Source organism: Arthroderma uncinatum (assembly GCF_011692745.1).
Source record: "Arthroderma uncinatum strain CBS 119779 chromosome Unknown scaffold5, whole genome shotgun sequence".
Lineage (NCBI taxonomy): Eukaryota > Fungi > Ascomycota > Eurotiomycetes > Onygenales > Arthrodermataceae > Arthroderma > Arthroderma uncinatum.
The window spans coordinates 932800-946579 of record NW_022983867.1 but is presented as its reverse complement, the minus strand read 5'-3'; the positions used below and the strand labels follow the sequence as shown (position 1 = coordinate 946579).

At 48.3% G+C, this 13780-nt stretch overlaps 3 protein-coding genes across 3 annotated transcripts; 2 read left to right on the top strand and 1 right to left on the bottom strand.

Annotated features, from left to right (window-relative positions):
- Positions 1-4435: 4435 nt before the first annotated feature.
- GIQ15_06679 (uncharacterized protein) lies at positions 4436-6953 on the top strand (the record flags this gene model as incomplete). Its single annotated transcript, XM_033554096.1, has 7 exons — positions 4436-4618; positions 4696-5000; positions 5102-5156; positions 5468-5579; positions 5645-5904; positions 6346-6861; positions 6924-6953. 7 exons carry the CDS (start codon positions 4436-4438, stop codon positions 6951-6953), a joined length of 1461 nt encoding a protein of 486 aa, XP_033403611.1.
- Positions 6954-8543: 1590 nt separating this feature from the next.
- GIQ15_06678 (cytosine permease) lies at positions 8544-10225 on the bottom strand (the record flags this gene model as incomplete). The annotated part of the gene is made up of 3 exons (XM_033554095.1): positions 8544-9612; positions 9674-9716; positions 9916-10225. 3 exons carry the CDS (start codon positions 10223-10225, stop codon positions 8544-8546), a joined length of 1422 nt encoding a protein of 473 aa, XP_033403610.1.
- Positions 10226-11884: 1659 nt separating this feature from the next.
- On the top strand, positions 11885-13494 carry GIQ15_06677 (uncharacterized protein; the record flags this gene model as incomplete). The annotated part of the gene is made up of 3 exons (XM_033554094.1): positions 11885-12404; positions 12470-12938; positions 13014-13494. The coding sequence occupies 3 exons, from the start codon at positions 11885-11887 to the stop codon at positions 13492-13494; spliced, it is 1470 nt and encodes a 489-aa protein (XP_033403609.1).
- Positions 13495-13780: the final 286 nt, after the last annotated feature.

Genomic DNA, 13780 nt, shown 5'->3' with positions numbered 1-13780 from the left:
CCGTCGAATATCCCAATGCCTTTTGGGCATCTTGTGTCTCTGTTGGAGTCGCTCTCGGTCTATTTCTGGTATAATGATCCTACTCCCAGGATCTACTATAGCTATCAAGTGCTAACCCCAATGCATAGGTTGGTTTAGACATGGTAAGCGCCGATACTGCTCACCTTTCTGTCTCTATGTCCCATTGATCTCGGATAGACGATTGTTGCGGCTGCCATCCCTCGTATCACCGATGACTTCAAGGGTATCAACCTTGTTGGCTGGTACGCTTCGGCCTATTTTATTGTGCTGGCTTGCTTCCAGCCCTTCTGGTAACCACCTCTCTCTATATGTATAAAGATATATGGATAAATGTTAATCTTTGCAGGGGCAAGATCTACCCTTTCTTCTCGATCAAGTATACCTTTTTGGCTGCCGTCTTCATCTTTGACCTGGGCTCGCTGCTTGCTGGTACGTTGGTAGCGCTGCATCTATCTAGACCTAGCTGACGGGTTTAGGCCTTGCGCCCAACAGCACTGTCCTTATTGTTGGACGAGCTATAATGGGTGCCGGGGGTGCTGGCATCGCGGCAGGCGGATACGCCATTTTAGGGGTTGTCGTGCGGCCACAGCTACGGCCAATGTTTACTGGCCTGATCACCACCATCTACAGTATTGCCAATGTCCTGGGCCCTATTTTAGGTGGCATCTTTACCCAGCAGGCCACCTGGCGCTGGTGTTTCTACGTCAACCTGCCCATTGGCGGTGTGGCTGGCCTCATTATCTTCTTCCTCTTCCACCCGCCCAAGTCCGCCCACCGGCCCAATACACCGATGAAGGAGAAGCTATCACATATGGACCCCATCGGTATAGCTCTCGCCCTTGCTTCACTTATATTTTTCACGCGCGCACTCGAGGTCGCTGGTATTGAAGAGAAATGGAACTCAGCCGCAGTTATCAGCTTTCTTACCGCGTGCTTCATTTCCGCGGTTGCCTTTGTCGTCTCGCAATATCTTCAGGGAGATCATGCACTCCTTATGTCGCGGATACTTAAACGGCGCGTTGTCGTCGTTGGAATGGCCTACGGTTTCTTCCATGAAGGCGCCTTCTTTCTTCTACTTTACTATATCCCAATATACTTCCAGGTAGTTATGGGTCTCTCCCCCTCACAGGCTGGCGTACACAACCTTCCCCTACTAATTAGTTGTGGCATCGGCTCTACTCTCACGGGTATTCTCGTCTCGCTCTTCGGGCACTATGTACCTCTCATGCTCTGGGCTAGCGCGGGGGGCTGCCTCGCTTCTGGTCTTATCTATACCCTTCACGCAACTTCCACTCCTGCTCAATGGATTGGCTACCAGATTCTAGCCGGTCTGGCCTACGGGTCTGGCCTACCGCTGGCCATCATCGCAGCCCAGGCCCAGACGAAGCCCGAAGACCTTGCCTCGACGACAGCTATGCTGTTATGTATGTTCTTCATTCACGCTCTAGCTTACACTACCCAGCTAATCCTATGTAGTCGCCTTCTGCGTCGGCTCCTCAACATCCCTAGGCGCCGGGCAGTCCGTCTTGAGTAACCTTCTCCTATCGAAGCTACCGTCTCTAGCCCCCACCGTCGACCCTCGTAGCGTCATAGCCACAGGTGCTACTGAGATCCGCCATATATTCCCCGCCGACGCTGTGCCTGGAATTGTCGACGCTTACCTCTTCTGTCTGCGTATTGTCTTTTTAATTGTCACGGCTTATGCCGGTGTCGCCGTCTTCTTTGCCTGCGGCAATAGATGGAAGAGGCTAAAGTTAAAGGGGTAGGAGCTGAATATTCTTAGATACGCGGAGATAGAGCACGGAGTAAGCAAAGGTAAGATGTATCATAAAGTATAAAACTCTCCTCATTCATAAATGCCACCTGCCTCCCTCTCGTCCTCGACGCTTTGTCTAAGTACTCAGTATAATGCGAAGCCAAGATCTAGATTCGTGCTCTGACTTCTCAGAGGTCGGTTACGGTTATAGCAACTCAAGAGAAGCCGACAGAGTCTACGGTTTGATATGGTCAAAGAGTACTCTGTAATAGGTAACTGCTGACCTAAGAAGCGGTTGGCTCAGAATGTTGTTGAGAGGATCAGACTTTCATGCTGTGTAATCTTGAGGTCCGACATATAAGACATTCCCAGCAACGTTTGTCAGGGGTCAAGGCAGTCGCCGTTTGCCCATATATCACAACATCTGCTATAGTTGTCTCCTAATTTCATGTATACGTGAAGGAAATTGCCTTGGTCAGCATTTGGACAAGGGAATCTCTTGGTGTCCGTCGAAAGGCCGAATCCTTAGGCTCAAAAATGTATTTTTGCCCAGCAGTCCGGACCGAAAGAAGGTAGTAGTGCACATGCGAAATCCCTTGTCGGCAGGCAACCTTTAAAGACCCTGCAGAGGCCCTGCTGTGCAAGTACGAGGCCGCAGTTTCACCATATCAAATCGAGAATGTGCAAGTGAACAAATGCACCCGGAGCTAACGGCGGTAAATCACCTGATATCACTCCGTGCAAGGTTATTGAAATTGTTATCTTAGCAAACGATCCCTCGTCATAGCACGGCTCGGAACCAGGATCTTCGGCCCAGGCGGTCTCTAACAGGCTCTAGCAGGGCTCTAGGGTTGGACATAATCGTGGGGTGGCATGTTTCAATTATTGGCTCCACTTGACTGGCTGCCCAGTGTCCTTTGCCACAGTGAGACTCCGTATAAAAGTCGCCTTGTCTCCCGCGGCGAGGACGATTGCCTTTGGGGCCAGTATCTCAAGCGAATAGGGGAGGGTGAATCTGAAACGCCTCCATTTCTACGCAGCCAGGCGCGGCAGAGGGATTAGTCCCAGCGCATAAAGTCGTCCAATATATTCTGTAAATGAAGCAAAACCAACCCACTATCGTCTGGTCTGGTGAACTGCTGATCGCGATCGTGTTTTAGTTATCGGATCTTATCAGGGGGCACCCGGGCCAATGATGGACTTTTAAATTCGGCCAGGGTGGGATTGATATGTCAATGTTATTCCTTGGGAGGCAAAAAAGAGTGAAAAAGCAACAGGAAGAATGGCATTTTCCTTTTTTGTTGCCAATGTAGGGGTTTTCTTTTGTTTTCATTCTTATGTCCGCGGCCCCTGATGTTCGTCCAGTAAAGTTGGAGCGAGTGGGAAATACTTGGTTAGCGGGTCCAGTAAAATGCTGTGAATTTCTGTTCCTGGTTTCCTAGGCAAAGTTAAGGCTTCCACGTAGTTTTTTTTTTTTAGAGCACTGCTGATAAAAGAGGCCCTATTCCAGTGTATATTGACTCGCCTTTTTTAGTGAATTGTCGAGATGGCTGGCGGTTTCTATATATTCTCCCTGCAATGCAGTGGCTGGTGCATATTAGTACGAACCCGACAGGCCGCTGCCACGAGATTTTGTGGATACGCTGGGTCTTGGTGGCGTTCGTTTGCTGGCAAGCTCTTCGTCTTTCTTACCCCCCTGGACACCGCTCCAGCAGGAGGTGGGAACCTCTTTCTACATGCAGGGATGGGGTTGGGACACGATTACTCGCTATCGCACGGTGGGCAATTGGGGCCAGAAATCGTGAACGGCCTGGGAGACAGCGATTGAAGCGGCCGAAGAGCGAAAAGTGTAGAAGTGATGCAGAGAAGTTGATTGCGTAGGTCCTGCAGACGGAATACGATGAGATCTCGATCCGTGGGTGGATATGGCGGCGCTCGGCTTGCAACCATTGAAGCTACAGCGTCGAGATGACAGGGGAAGGACACCCGTGCTGCGTGTTCGTCATGCTCATTAGACGATTACGTTCTTTTTTGTTCCCTTGGAAACAGACGAATTAGCTAGTGCATGATAGTGACTTCTGATGCATAACATACTTGCGTCGTGCGGTGCCATTTGACCGTACGGAGGTCCTCCTGTAGCAGGAGACGAATGTCGTTGACGTGTAGAGACGAACTGGTAGACATCCGGGAGCGCAGTCCTTTAATTCCATCTTTGAACAACCGGGAAATTCTGTCCGACGGCTAAGAGTCAATAATGGAGATATTAATACGTGCTATTAATGCCAGATCCCCAGATATTTTTTTTGTTTATTATGCTCCGTGCATGCACTCCATCCTACGGGCTCCAATTTGCCTTCCATGTCCATAAATGATGTCCATATGCAAGGCACCGTAGTTTAGGTAAAAGGGGCAAGCTCTGACTGCGATGATCAGAGACTCCGTAGATGCTGGAGAGGCGAGCAATGGGGGTGGCTTGATGCTCCGCGGCTACATGCCAACAATGCGAGCTTGTAGATGTCACAGTGTCCTCCCCGGACTCGCGACCGGGCTTGACTCGAGGCCGTTGGCCATGAACAGATATCTCGCAGGACCATTGAACCAGTCGCCGTGTAGCACCGGGACATAGCCAGACCGAAGGGCGAAAAGGCCGGGAGCCACATGGGAAACGACGAAGATATCTTGGAAGACGAAGTCCACTTGGCGGATAAGTACCAAACCTTCTGCACCCGTCGTCTTCTCTTCTTCCAACCTCCCGCTTTATTCTCCCTCTCTATCTTTGCCTCTCTTTACTCCTCCTTCGTGTTGTCTTCTGTCGTTTTCGAGTGGACGCTCGTTGTCGTCGTCTGTTGCTGCCGGCCATCCTCTCGTTGGCTGTCCAGTCCGTAGTCCGGCCTGGGTGACGTTGCCCGGCTCTGCAGCAATTCCTCTCGTTCGACCTTGAGACACCGTTGGAGTCTCAGGGTCTCTCCTCCAGCGTCGGCCGTCGACCGTCGTCCGTCGTTCATCGTTCGCCATCGCCGTCTCGCGTGTATCAACAACGGTTTCTTCCCGGCGTGGCATCGTCGTTATGCGTTGCGATCTCTAAACCCTCGACCGAGCATCTTCCCGTTGAAGGTCTTCTTCCGTCTGCTCTGCCCGTCAGATGGACGTTGAATAGGATCAAAGACAGATCCGCCGCTTTTTCCCTTCCTTTGATTCAGGGGACCAAGAATACACGGATGGTGTAAGTTGCCGTCAGATTCACTGGCCTTGTTTAGTTCCTTGGACCGCTATTGGATTGTTCAAGACAAGTGCTGATGGATGAATGTGTCTTGTGTCATTTAGCCCAGGTTATGAGAAGTTGTTGCTTTTCTTGGAACTCTGCGTTGTGTGCGTGTCTGTGAGTTGCATCTACAACTTCATATCTACTTCAATATCAACCCTATACCACCTATCATCGCCAGGACGATGAGATGAGCTCTGCCGGCCTTCTATCATCTTCCGCCGAGCAGGAACACACTCAAGACCTTTCACCTTTCAGCTTCAGACAACGTTCAAACAACGTCCTCTCAGTTTCTACCTCCTTCACAGCCCAAGCCTCGACCTACTCAGAGCGCTGCTAACAGTTCAACAGTCATAAGCAAGCTTGTATTGTGGAATCGAGGAGCTTCCCGGTCGGCGTGAACCATAACAATGGCTTCTAAACCTCAGGGCGCCCTGAAATCTCTACTCATCTCGCTCTTCGCTCTATATCCAGCTCTATCAGCGGGCGTATCCATCGACTACTGTGCAAAGCTCAATACAGGATCCAATTTCGACTATGGTGAGCCCCCTTTTACCCGTCTTGAGTTGTCGAATAAGACCCCGAGGGACTGACATATCGAGTAGTCGTCGACGGCTTCCAATCTATCGGAGCATGCCAGAAAACATGCGGAGACAAATATGCATTTGCCATCCTGCAAGGGAAGACATGCTGGTGCTCGAATGCCGCCCCTGGAAACACTGTCTCGAACGATAAATGCAATCAGAATTGCCCAGGATACCCTGACGATAAATGCGGAAGTGCCTCGCAAGGCCTATATGCCTACATTGTTCTCGATAAAAAGCCGACCACGACGATAGGTAGCTCGTCTATGACCACCTCGTCGGTTAGTAGTACTCAGTTCTCTCCCTCTTTTCAGCACAATTACTACTCGGCCATCGAGTAGTAATGCTATCGTTTTCATTGAGTCCTCGCGTTCCCCAGTTGGGGATACCCGTTCTTCCCAGTCCCCAACACCCAGAGAAACCGACACTCAACCTCAGTCAACGCAGATGATTTTGACTCAAAGTGTACAGACCACAAGTAGGACTACTGCAAGTTCAGTAACTCGCACCACTACAGAGTCGTCTACCACATCCACAACAATGACCTCATCGTCATCATCCTCTTCCTCTTCCTCCTCTTCCTCCTCCTCTTCTTCTGTAGGGCTATACTTCTTCCCCTGAAAGAGACGGGTTTCGTTTTTCATTCATGTGTTTTACTCATATGCTTTTGAAACTTGTCTTTTTCTCTACAACGAACGAGCTAACCCTTCGTTTATATGCAGTCGTCCACTAAATCATCCTCATCATCAGCTACCGAGACGCCCTCGGTCACCACCGTCGAGGGACAGGTAACTACAATCACTGTTCCCAACGGACCAACCAAAACCAGCACTCCGTCTGAGGGTACAACCAGTTCTTCATTAACTGGCGGTGCAATCGCTGGAATCATCATCGGTACGTTAGCTGCATTCGGCATCTTTGCAGCCATTCTTTTATGGTTCTGCTGCTTCCGTCGCCGCCAACAAACCAAAATCGATGATGGATACCGTTCTCCTTTCCATGAATCTCCAGTTCCCCAGCCTATCTTTGAAAGTACTCTTAGCAGTCGTGTTCCAGCCATGAGAACTACGCCAGTCAATGGAGCGACCGTGGGTAGAAGAGGCAGTACAGCTCGCCTTAGTATCCCTGCCTTCACCGACCATCGAATGAAGAAGGATGCAATGGTCTACGCCAACGGAGGTCGTCATAGCAACGTATCGCTTCAGGATAATCAGGACTATTCCCGTCCCGTATTGCGAGTAAGTACATCAATTCAATTTAAAGCAGGCATGTGTGAGTGAAACTAACTGTCGCTTTCCAGTTGACCAACCCTGATCCGGATGACCGTTGATCACGTACTCTCTCAACTTATGCTGGAACGAACTCTCTCCATTTACGATCAAAGTCTCATCAGTAATCTGAGGTCATTTTATTAGCATGAAACACCTCCTCCCCCAAGCATTTCACGGTCTACCCCATTGCATCGAACCGATACCTTACGATATTTCACACAAACCCTCACAAAACTCATGATCACCGTCGAGCTTCCACGCCGGACTCGAGCTTTTAGCTGATACCCCCCATGCCCACAGTTCCCTCACTTGAGATTGTTTTAACACCCCATTCCCGTATCCCCCATACTTCCCAATTTCCTTTCTAAGATACCATGTTTCCCCTTTTTCACATTTTCCCTTCCTCCATCCCCTTCATGAAAGCATTTAACTTGAATGGCAAGAATCATTGGCGTCAACTGGAACTGTAAACCATGGGAATTCAGGTAACGGGGGTTGTTTTTTGTTACTGTTTCTTCTCCTTGTTCAAACGACGTGTTGTTTTCAGATGCTAAAAAAAGCCATGCATGCATTCTGGAATTCGCGATTTCGAGGCCTGTACCATATCCAAAAACAGCCTACCAAATGAAGCGGCATAATTATTCAAACAACAACAACAACAACAGCGGACGGGCCATCGGAGGCAAATTTGTTTTCTTATCCCAGTCGGGGCTCAGAAGCCCTCGGCTGTTGTGTTTTCAGCAAATTTAATGTCGCAACCGTGCTACTTTATCTTATTCAATAGGGTATATAGCCATTGAAAAAATAATTAAAAAACGTTAATATATTTTACACCTTTCCCTGCTTCGCCTTTTCTCAGATGACTATCACGAGCGAATAGTAGATAATACCGGGGTTGAAGACGATTCCAAATACCCTTATTGATGCTGTGCGGCTGGAGTAGAAAGCCAATTCTGACGTTTACGGTACGTGAGCTCATATCTTAAAAACGGAGCTAAAGAGTGTCATTGGTGTGCTCTATGGTCTACTACACAGTTATGTCAAATATGTATAAGAATATCCTTGATTTTCTTTCTTTCATTGGCGTTACGTATGTAGATAGGGTAAGGGTGGCCTGGCCGATCTACACTTCAGCGTCATCGCGTTCCACAGGCGACGTTCAGTATGTTACAAAAGGCGAGTCTGTATGTTGGAAGGTTGGCATTGGCGAAGGGTTCCATGGCTCGACCGTGGGGGCACTTGAGAGTAGTGAATATAGCTACTATATATGTGGAGACAGACAATATACCAAACAAGTGAAACGGATATTGTGCAACGGGGAGGAAGACTCTCAGCCAGTAGTAAGAATGTCACTCGGTATAGCGGTAAAGGAGTTGTCTTCTATACAACAAGTGGGATAGAGTATAAAGATTTTTTATTGGCTATATGAGAAGACTATAATGTAGGTAAATGCACATAATGGAGTGGGGAAAGGCGACGATAGGGCAAGGTCTATATTCTTCCCACCAGCCCCCTAAGGCACGCCTTCAATAGTAATCAACCTCCACTCGAAGATCTTGCCAGCTGAGGTTCAGAGATCCTACTCTTTCATTAGTAGATAGCGGTTGTAACGCCCGGATTGTTCGTAATAAAGTACTTTCAGTTCATGTCTACCTTCCAACCATACGCTTTTCGATAGTTCGGAAGGTAAAGTAGGTGATAACAGTGAAGGTAGTGTTCAATATCAGCCCTACATCCCCGGCTGGAGTGCCAAACTTAGCGGCAATAGGTCCAATAAACCATGTTGTGTTCATTCCTGGTATTGCGCCAGCCATATAGGACACCACCAGCGATGCTACTGCGGCTAGCCCCCATGGAAGCCTGTGCTTGTCATTCCACGCCGTCAGGTCGTATCCATCGTGTCTCCTAAACCATCTATCCTCCATAAATAAGATAACGGAATAGGCAGCAGTCAGGTATCCTAACATATTTCCCAGGTTTCCAATTAGTTCGATAAGATGGTCTTTACCGAGAACTGATAAGGTCGTGACGAGTATCGCTATTAGGAGACTCCAGATGAATCGAGGAAGATATCGGAAATGCTGGCCCAGGACCTGGATGGACAAGCCACATGAGTAATAATTCGCAATTAGCCCCCCAAGAACGGTGAATAGGAGCATCACAAGCATGAACTTTGACCATGCTAGAGGGTGTGATATCTCTCGAACTACCCCACCAAGACCATGGGATTTGAAGGCTTCTGAAAAGGGGCCCGTTGGATCGAGAGCAATGAGTCCAATGCAAGTGCCGATAATGGAGATGAATACAGATGAAGAGGCAAAGCCAGCAAGAGTCAACGTGGTAAGCTTCCAGGAAGAGATCTTTGTCGGGTAATGGCAGTAGTAATCGGCAATTGCGGTGGACCAGCCAGATGTTCCAGCAACTGTGAATGAGAGGTATGATAGAAAACTAGCCGCGAACCCTTCCCGTCTATGGTTGAAGTATATCATCTCAGGTTTTATATGTGGTGCGCTCTGCCCAAGAAGGACACATAAAAGGACGAACGCAAGGATCCATGAATAGCTTTCGAATTTGTGAATGATCGAGAATCCAAAGAAGGAAATGGCCAGAGACAGGGCAGAAACAATAAATATGCCAACGTTGGTCGAGACGGTGTAGTCGGCAGCTGCCGGGAGTAACTGGCCAGAGACAGTGGTGCTAATGACAGCGTAGCCGGTGCTTAAAATTATATTTAGGATGGAAACTAGCTTTGCGCCTCGATACCCGAATGAGTATCTACAGGATGCCATGGAGCGCAAACCAAGCTATCATCTTCGGGTTAACTATAACAACATCCAGCGGGAAGGACATGTTTGTCATTGGGGATAGAGCTCACCTTCGCACCCAATAAACCACAATTGGCTACCAAAACTGCCCCTAAGAGGGTACCAACGACAGTAGCGACTGCAGCTTCAGATAGAGAAAGCCCCCATTGAGCACCTAGAATGCCTATGGGTAGGCCGCCGGGGTTGCAAAACATACTCCACCACATCAGGAAAGCATTCCAAAGAGATGGCGGCTGTTTATCTTCCTCCTTGATTCGTTCGATTCCTTGAGTCTCAATATTCAGCTTCTGACCCAACCACAACTCTATTTGGCGTAGAACTCGTTCGATTTTGACCGTCTTTATCTCGGGGTTTTCAATGGGGTCCTCTTCTCTCGACTGGATAGAGTCACCTTGCCGAACTTCAGCCTTTTGATCCGACGGTTGCGAGTTTTCGAGATCGAGCCGAAATCCATTGTCGTCTACGACGTTCGCCCCTGGATTGGCCTCATCCTTCGTAGAACCCATTGTGCTCTTGGTAGGTATAGCACTTGGCTTATGGAAGAATCAATATGGAGTACGGAGTACTCTCTGCGGATAAAACGAAGCAGAGAACGTTCGTCAACACGAATTCATGGGATATATGATAACCAGTTATGGTTGCACGGAAACCCTCGCTTGATATTTTGGTACAGCTGTTAAGTGGCGGCCGGGACAAGAACAGCCATATTCAAAATTGGCCTCTAGCATTTGCTGAAAAATGAGCCTGGCAACACCTTGACCCTGGCTGCAGGGCCGCGGCTGCAGGACCATTCGCCCATGAATGTAAGTATATCCCGCTATCTTGAGTAACATTCCAGGCAAGATGGCTGTGATGATCGGTTGTGATATAAATGGGCAAAATCGCCGGGATATCCTTGGGCCAATGACCGCAGGGAATATGCCGCCTAAAATTTGAGGCTTCCCTAAAATATGGCTGCAGCAGTCCATTCAACGAAAACGCTTCTCTAACGCTGACAGGTTCTGTGGTTCTTCACACTTTGAGACATGCTCCCCACAGTGGGATGATATACAATCTGATACAGCGGAAGGGCCGATATAGCCTAGTTGCACCCAAAGCTTGTTATGAGGTCAGAAACCACGAAGTTAGAGGCCACATCCTAACTTTGCGCTACTAAACACTGCATCCTCGATGGATAAGCTTTGCCAAAAGAAAAAGAAATATATGTGCTAGGAAACGTCGTCGAGTCCCTGTGCACTTGAGTACGAGTTCTGGCCGCTTGCGAGCTGTGAATGAAATTTCAACATGATCGAAACTTCAGCCTGACAAGCGAGGTCACTTCATCGACAAGAACGTCTCTCCCATACAAGGCACAGCCTGTATCTGCGCCGAGTACTCCGTAACATGGAGAAACCACATACGGAGCTGGTGACATCCTCCTCCTGCGCGTCATCTGAGTAACTAGTTTTCGGCCGGTATCAGATCTTCGATACCGCGAAAAGACCATGATCCAGCCTTTGAGTGAAGAAATAGCGAGGGCCGCCGTCTCGCCTTTATGTCTTTATATCGATTCGTGTTTTTTATATCGAGAAGTTGCAGAAACGCGACGTTTAAACAGCTGAAACACGTGACATCGGATAGTTTACCCCTTTTCGGGCATACAGGAGCGTTTCCAGATCGGGAGACAACATCCAGAGGACAAGGGAGAAAAGAGAGACAAAGAGCCGGGGGATACATGAATCGCGACCTCTGAGAGGCTGGCGGCAGGGCTATAGCTGCCGTGATATTGGAGACTGTCGAATAACGAACGCCGATGCACGCTCAGTCCAGGGTGTGGTTGATATTATTGCCTGAACGGTGTCAAGGGTAGCACATATACTTGGCCTTGGTGGCCCGGCGTCTACTTACAGGCCCGTGACATGGAGGGTGTTCGGGCATGGATATATACCGAAGAATCCCCCAGATTTGGCCGTATCTCTCGCTCCTTGACCCTATGTCTATGGTCTTGGTATACGCCCGGCACTCTAGTGAGGATGGCAATGGAGCTTGGTCAAATTGGTTATACCAAAATATGGGGCGTCTTCCATGAGATACGCCGAAAGGTTGGTAAAGTTCGCTTGTCCAAGTTAGTCTAATGTTCAACATATACATTGCTTGCTAACCATCTTTTGAAGCAGACTCCACCAATGCTTGTTACAGCGGATTTAACATTGGCTCTCGGAGGCCTTGTTGTTGCAGTGTTAATCCTTTATGTGACTGCTAGGAAGTGGCAGCGTCTGGACATTCACAAGTGCGTGAAAGGGCCCCTCCGGGGCTATCTCTCGAGTTCGTATCCACCGTCCGCTGTGCAGGAAAAGGAGCCTGCCCCATCACCCCAATATCAGGGCCTCCTACCACCACTGCGTAGGGAATTCTTGCAAGATATTCGCCAACCTATATGTTACCAACGTATTCGATGTCCTCCCGTCACGGAAGAACAGGTTAAGCGGTCGATTCTGCCAATGGAGTCAAATTATATGCTTTGCAATGATATTAAATATACCCCAACTGGATTTTCAACTGAAGACATCAAGGCGTTGGGTGACTTTCCCGATTATGCCACTCTGAGTGGTGTTCCATTACCAGAGCCATATCCGGAATTTGATATCGCCAAGGCCATTCCAAGACCTTATAGGCCATTCCGCTGGAATTATCATCAGACAATGTGTACGTTGTTTCGTTACATTTCTTCCTCATGTAATTAAGGCATCAACGGCTTACCTTCATAAAAGCACTCGCAAGGCTGGATACCAATTGGTGGCTTGAGCTGGAGAACACATATAAAGAACGAGTTGCAGAGAGAATGGGCCTCTATCGCAAATGTGGAAAGGAAGTGCTGGATTATCTTCCTGGGTCGGAACTTGCATGCAAGGAACTCATGGAGATGTCTTTACAATTCCTTTGCGCTCGATATCCCCACTACTTTTCCCTTTCCCGAGACAAGCGGTTTTTCAACAATGGTATACTTGGCACAGTAGAGGATCTACAGGCAGCACATCCTATCGAAATATTGATGGCAAATATTCCCGAAGATTTTGCCATTATGTTGAGAGATGAGAAAACAGGAAATTATTACCTACGAGCGGGAGCTACCTGTTCCTCTTTGGGGTGGAACCTTGGGACTAAAATGGGTCTTCAGCTCCACGAGATTCATGGCCCTATTCCTGATTATAAAGAAAAGATGCAATTTTCTATGGGCCGGTACGTTTATCAACCTAGTCTTGGCCATCACATACTAAGCAGAGAAGAAAAAACTAATGAAGCCGAAATAAATAGATACTTCTCAAAAATGCCTACCGATAAGCCCATCCAACGTGGCTCTTGGGGTCTAGAAGTTGATATGCCCCTATACATGCCACCAGGCGACCCTCACGAATTGCTCCGCTTATCTCAAAGTCCGGATCTAAAGCTTTCCGACTGCTACCTTCGAGTAGACTGGCAGTCACTTCGGCGCCTTCCTTTATCAGGCGCCATTGTATTCAACTATCGGGCTGTCTTCACCCCTGTGTCTGAGTTTAAGGATGAACCAGGAATTCCTGGATTATTGGTGAAGATTCTCGAAGAAGCAAAGAAATCAATTATGGAGTACAAGAGTACGTGGCATGTCGAGCACGTTGTTCTGCCTGCGTTCAAGCAGTGGGCAAAAGAGCAGGAAGAGAGTGGTCTGGTAGAGAAAGATTGGAACGTCTGCACTTTGGAGGAGAGCCCGTATTTTAAGGGGTGGGAGGAGAAGTGGCACCATCAGCAGGGGTTTTAATGCCCATGCGACAATGGTGGTGACGACACAAAGGTTGGTTTCATGAAGTTACGATTTACACGCTCTACGCAGCCCTGTAACTGTATTTGCTCTTTAACCGGGAAGATATAGTGTTCCATTTTAGGATACTAATTAACGAAGAAACTATAGCTTGACATTCGCTATTGACTAACTTGGTGTTGTCAAAACATGCTAAACTCGTAGTTCAAGAGACATCTTATAAATGTCAAGAATAAGAAGAGGGTATATCTTGTTGCGTAGAATAATGTCAGCTCCATATTTTACC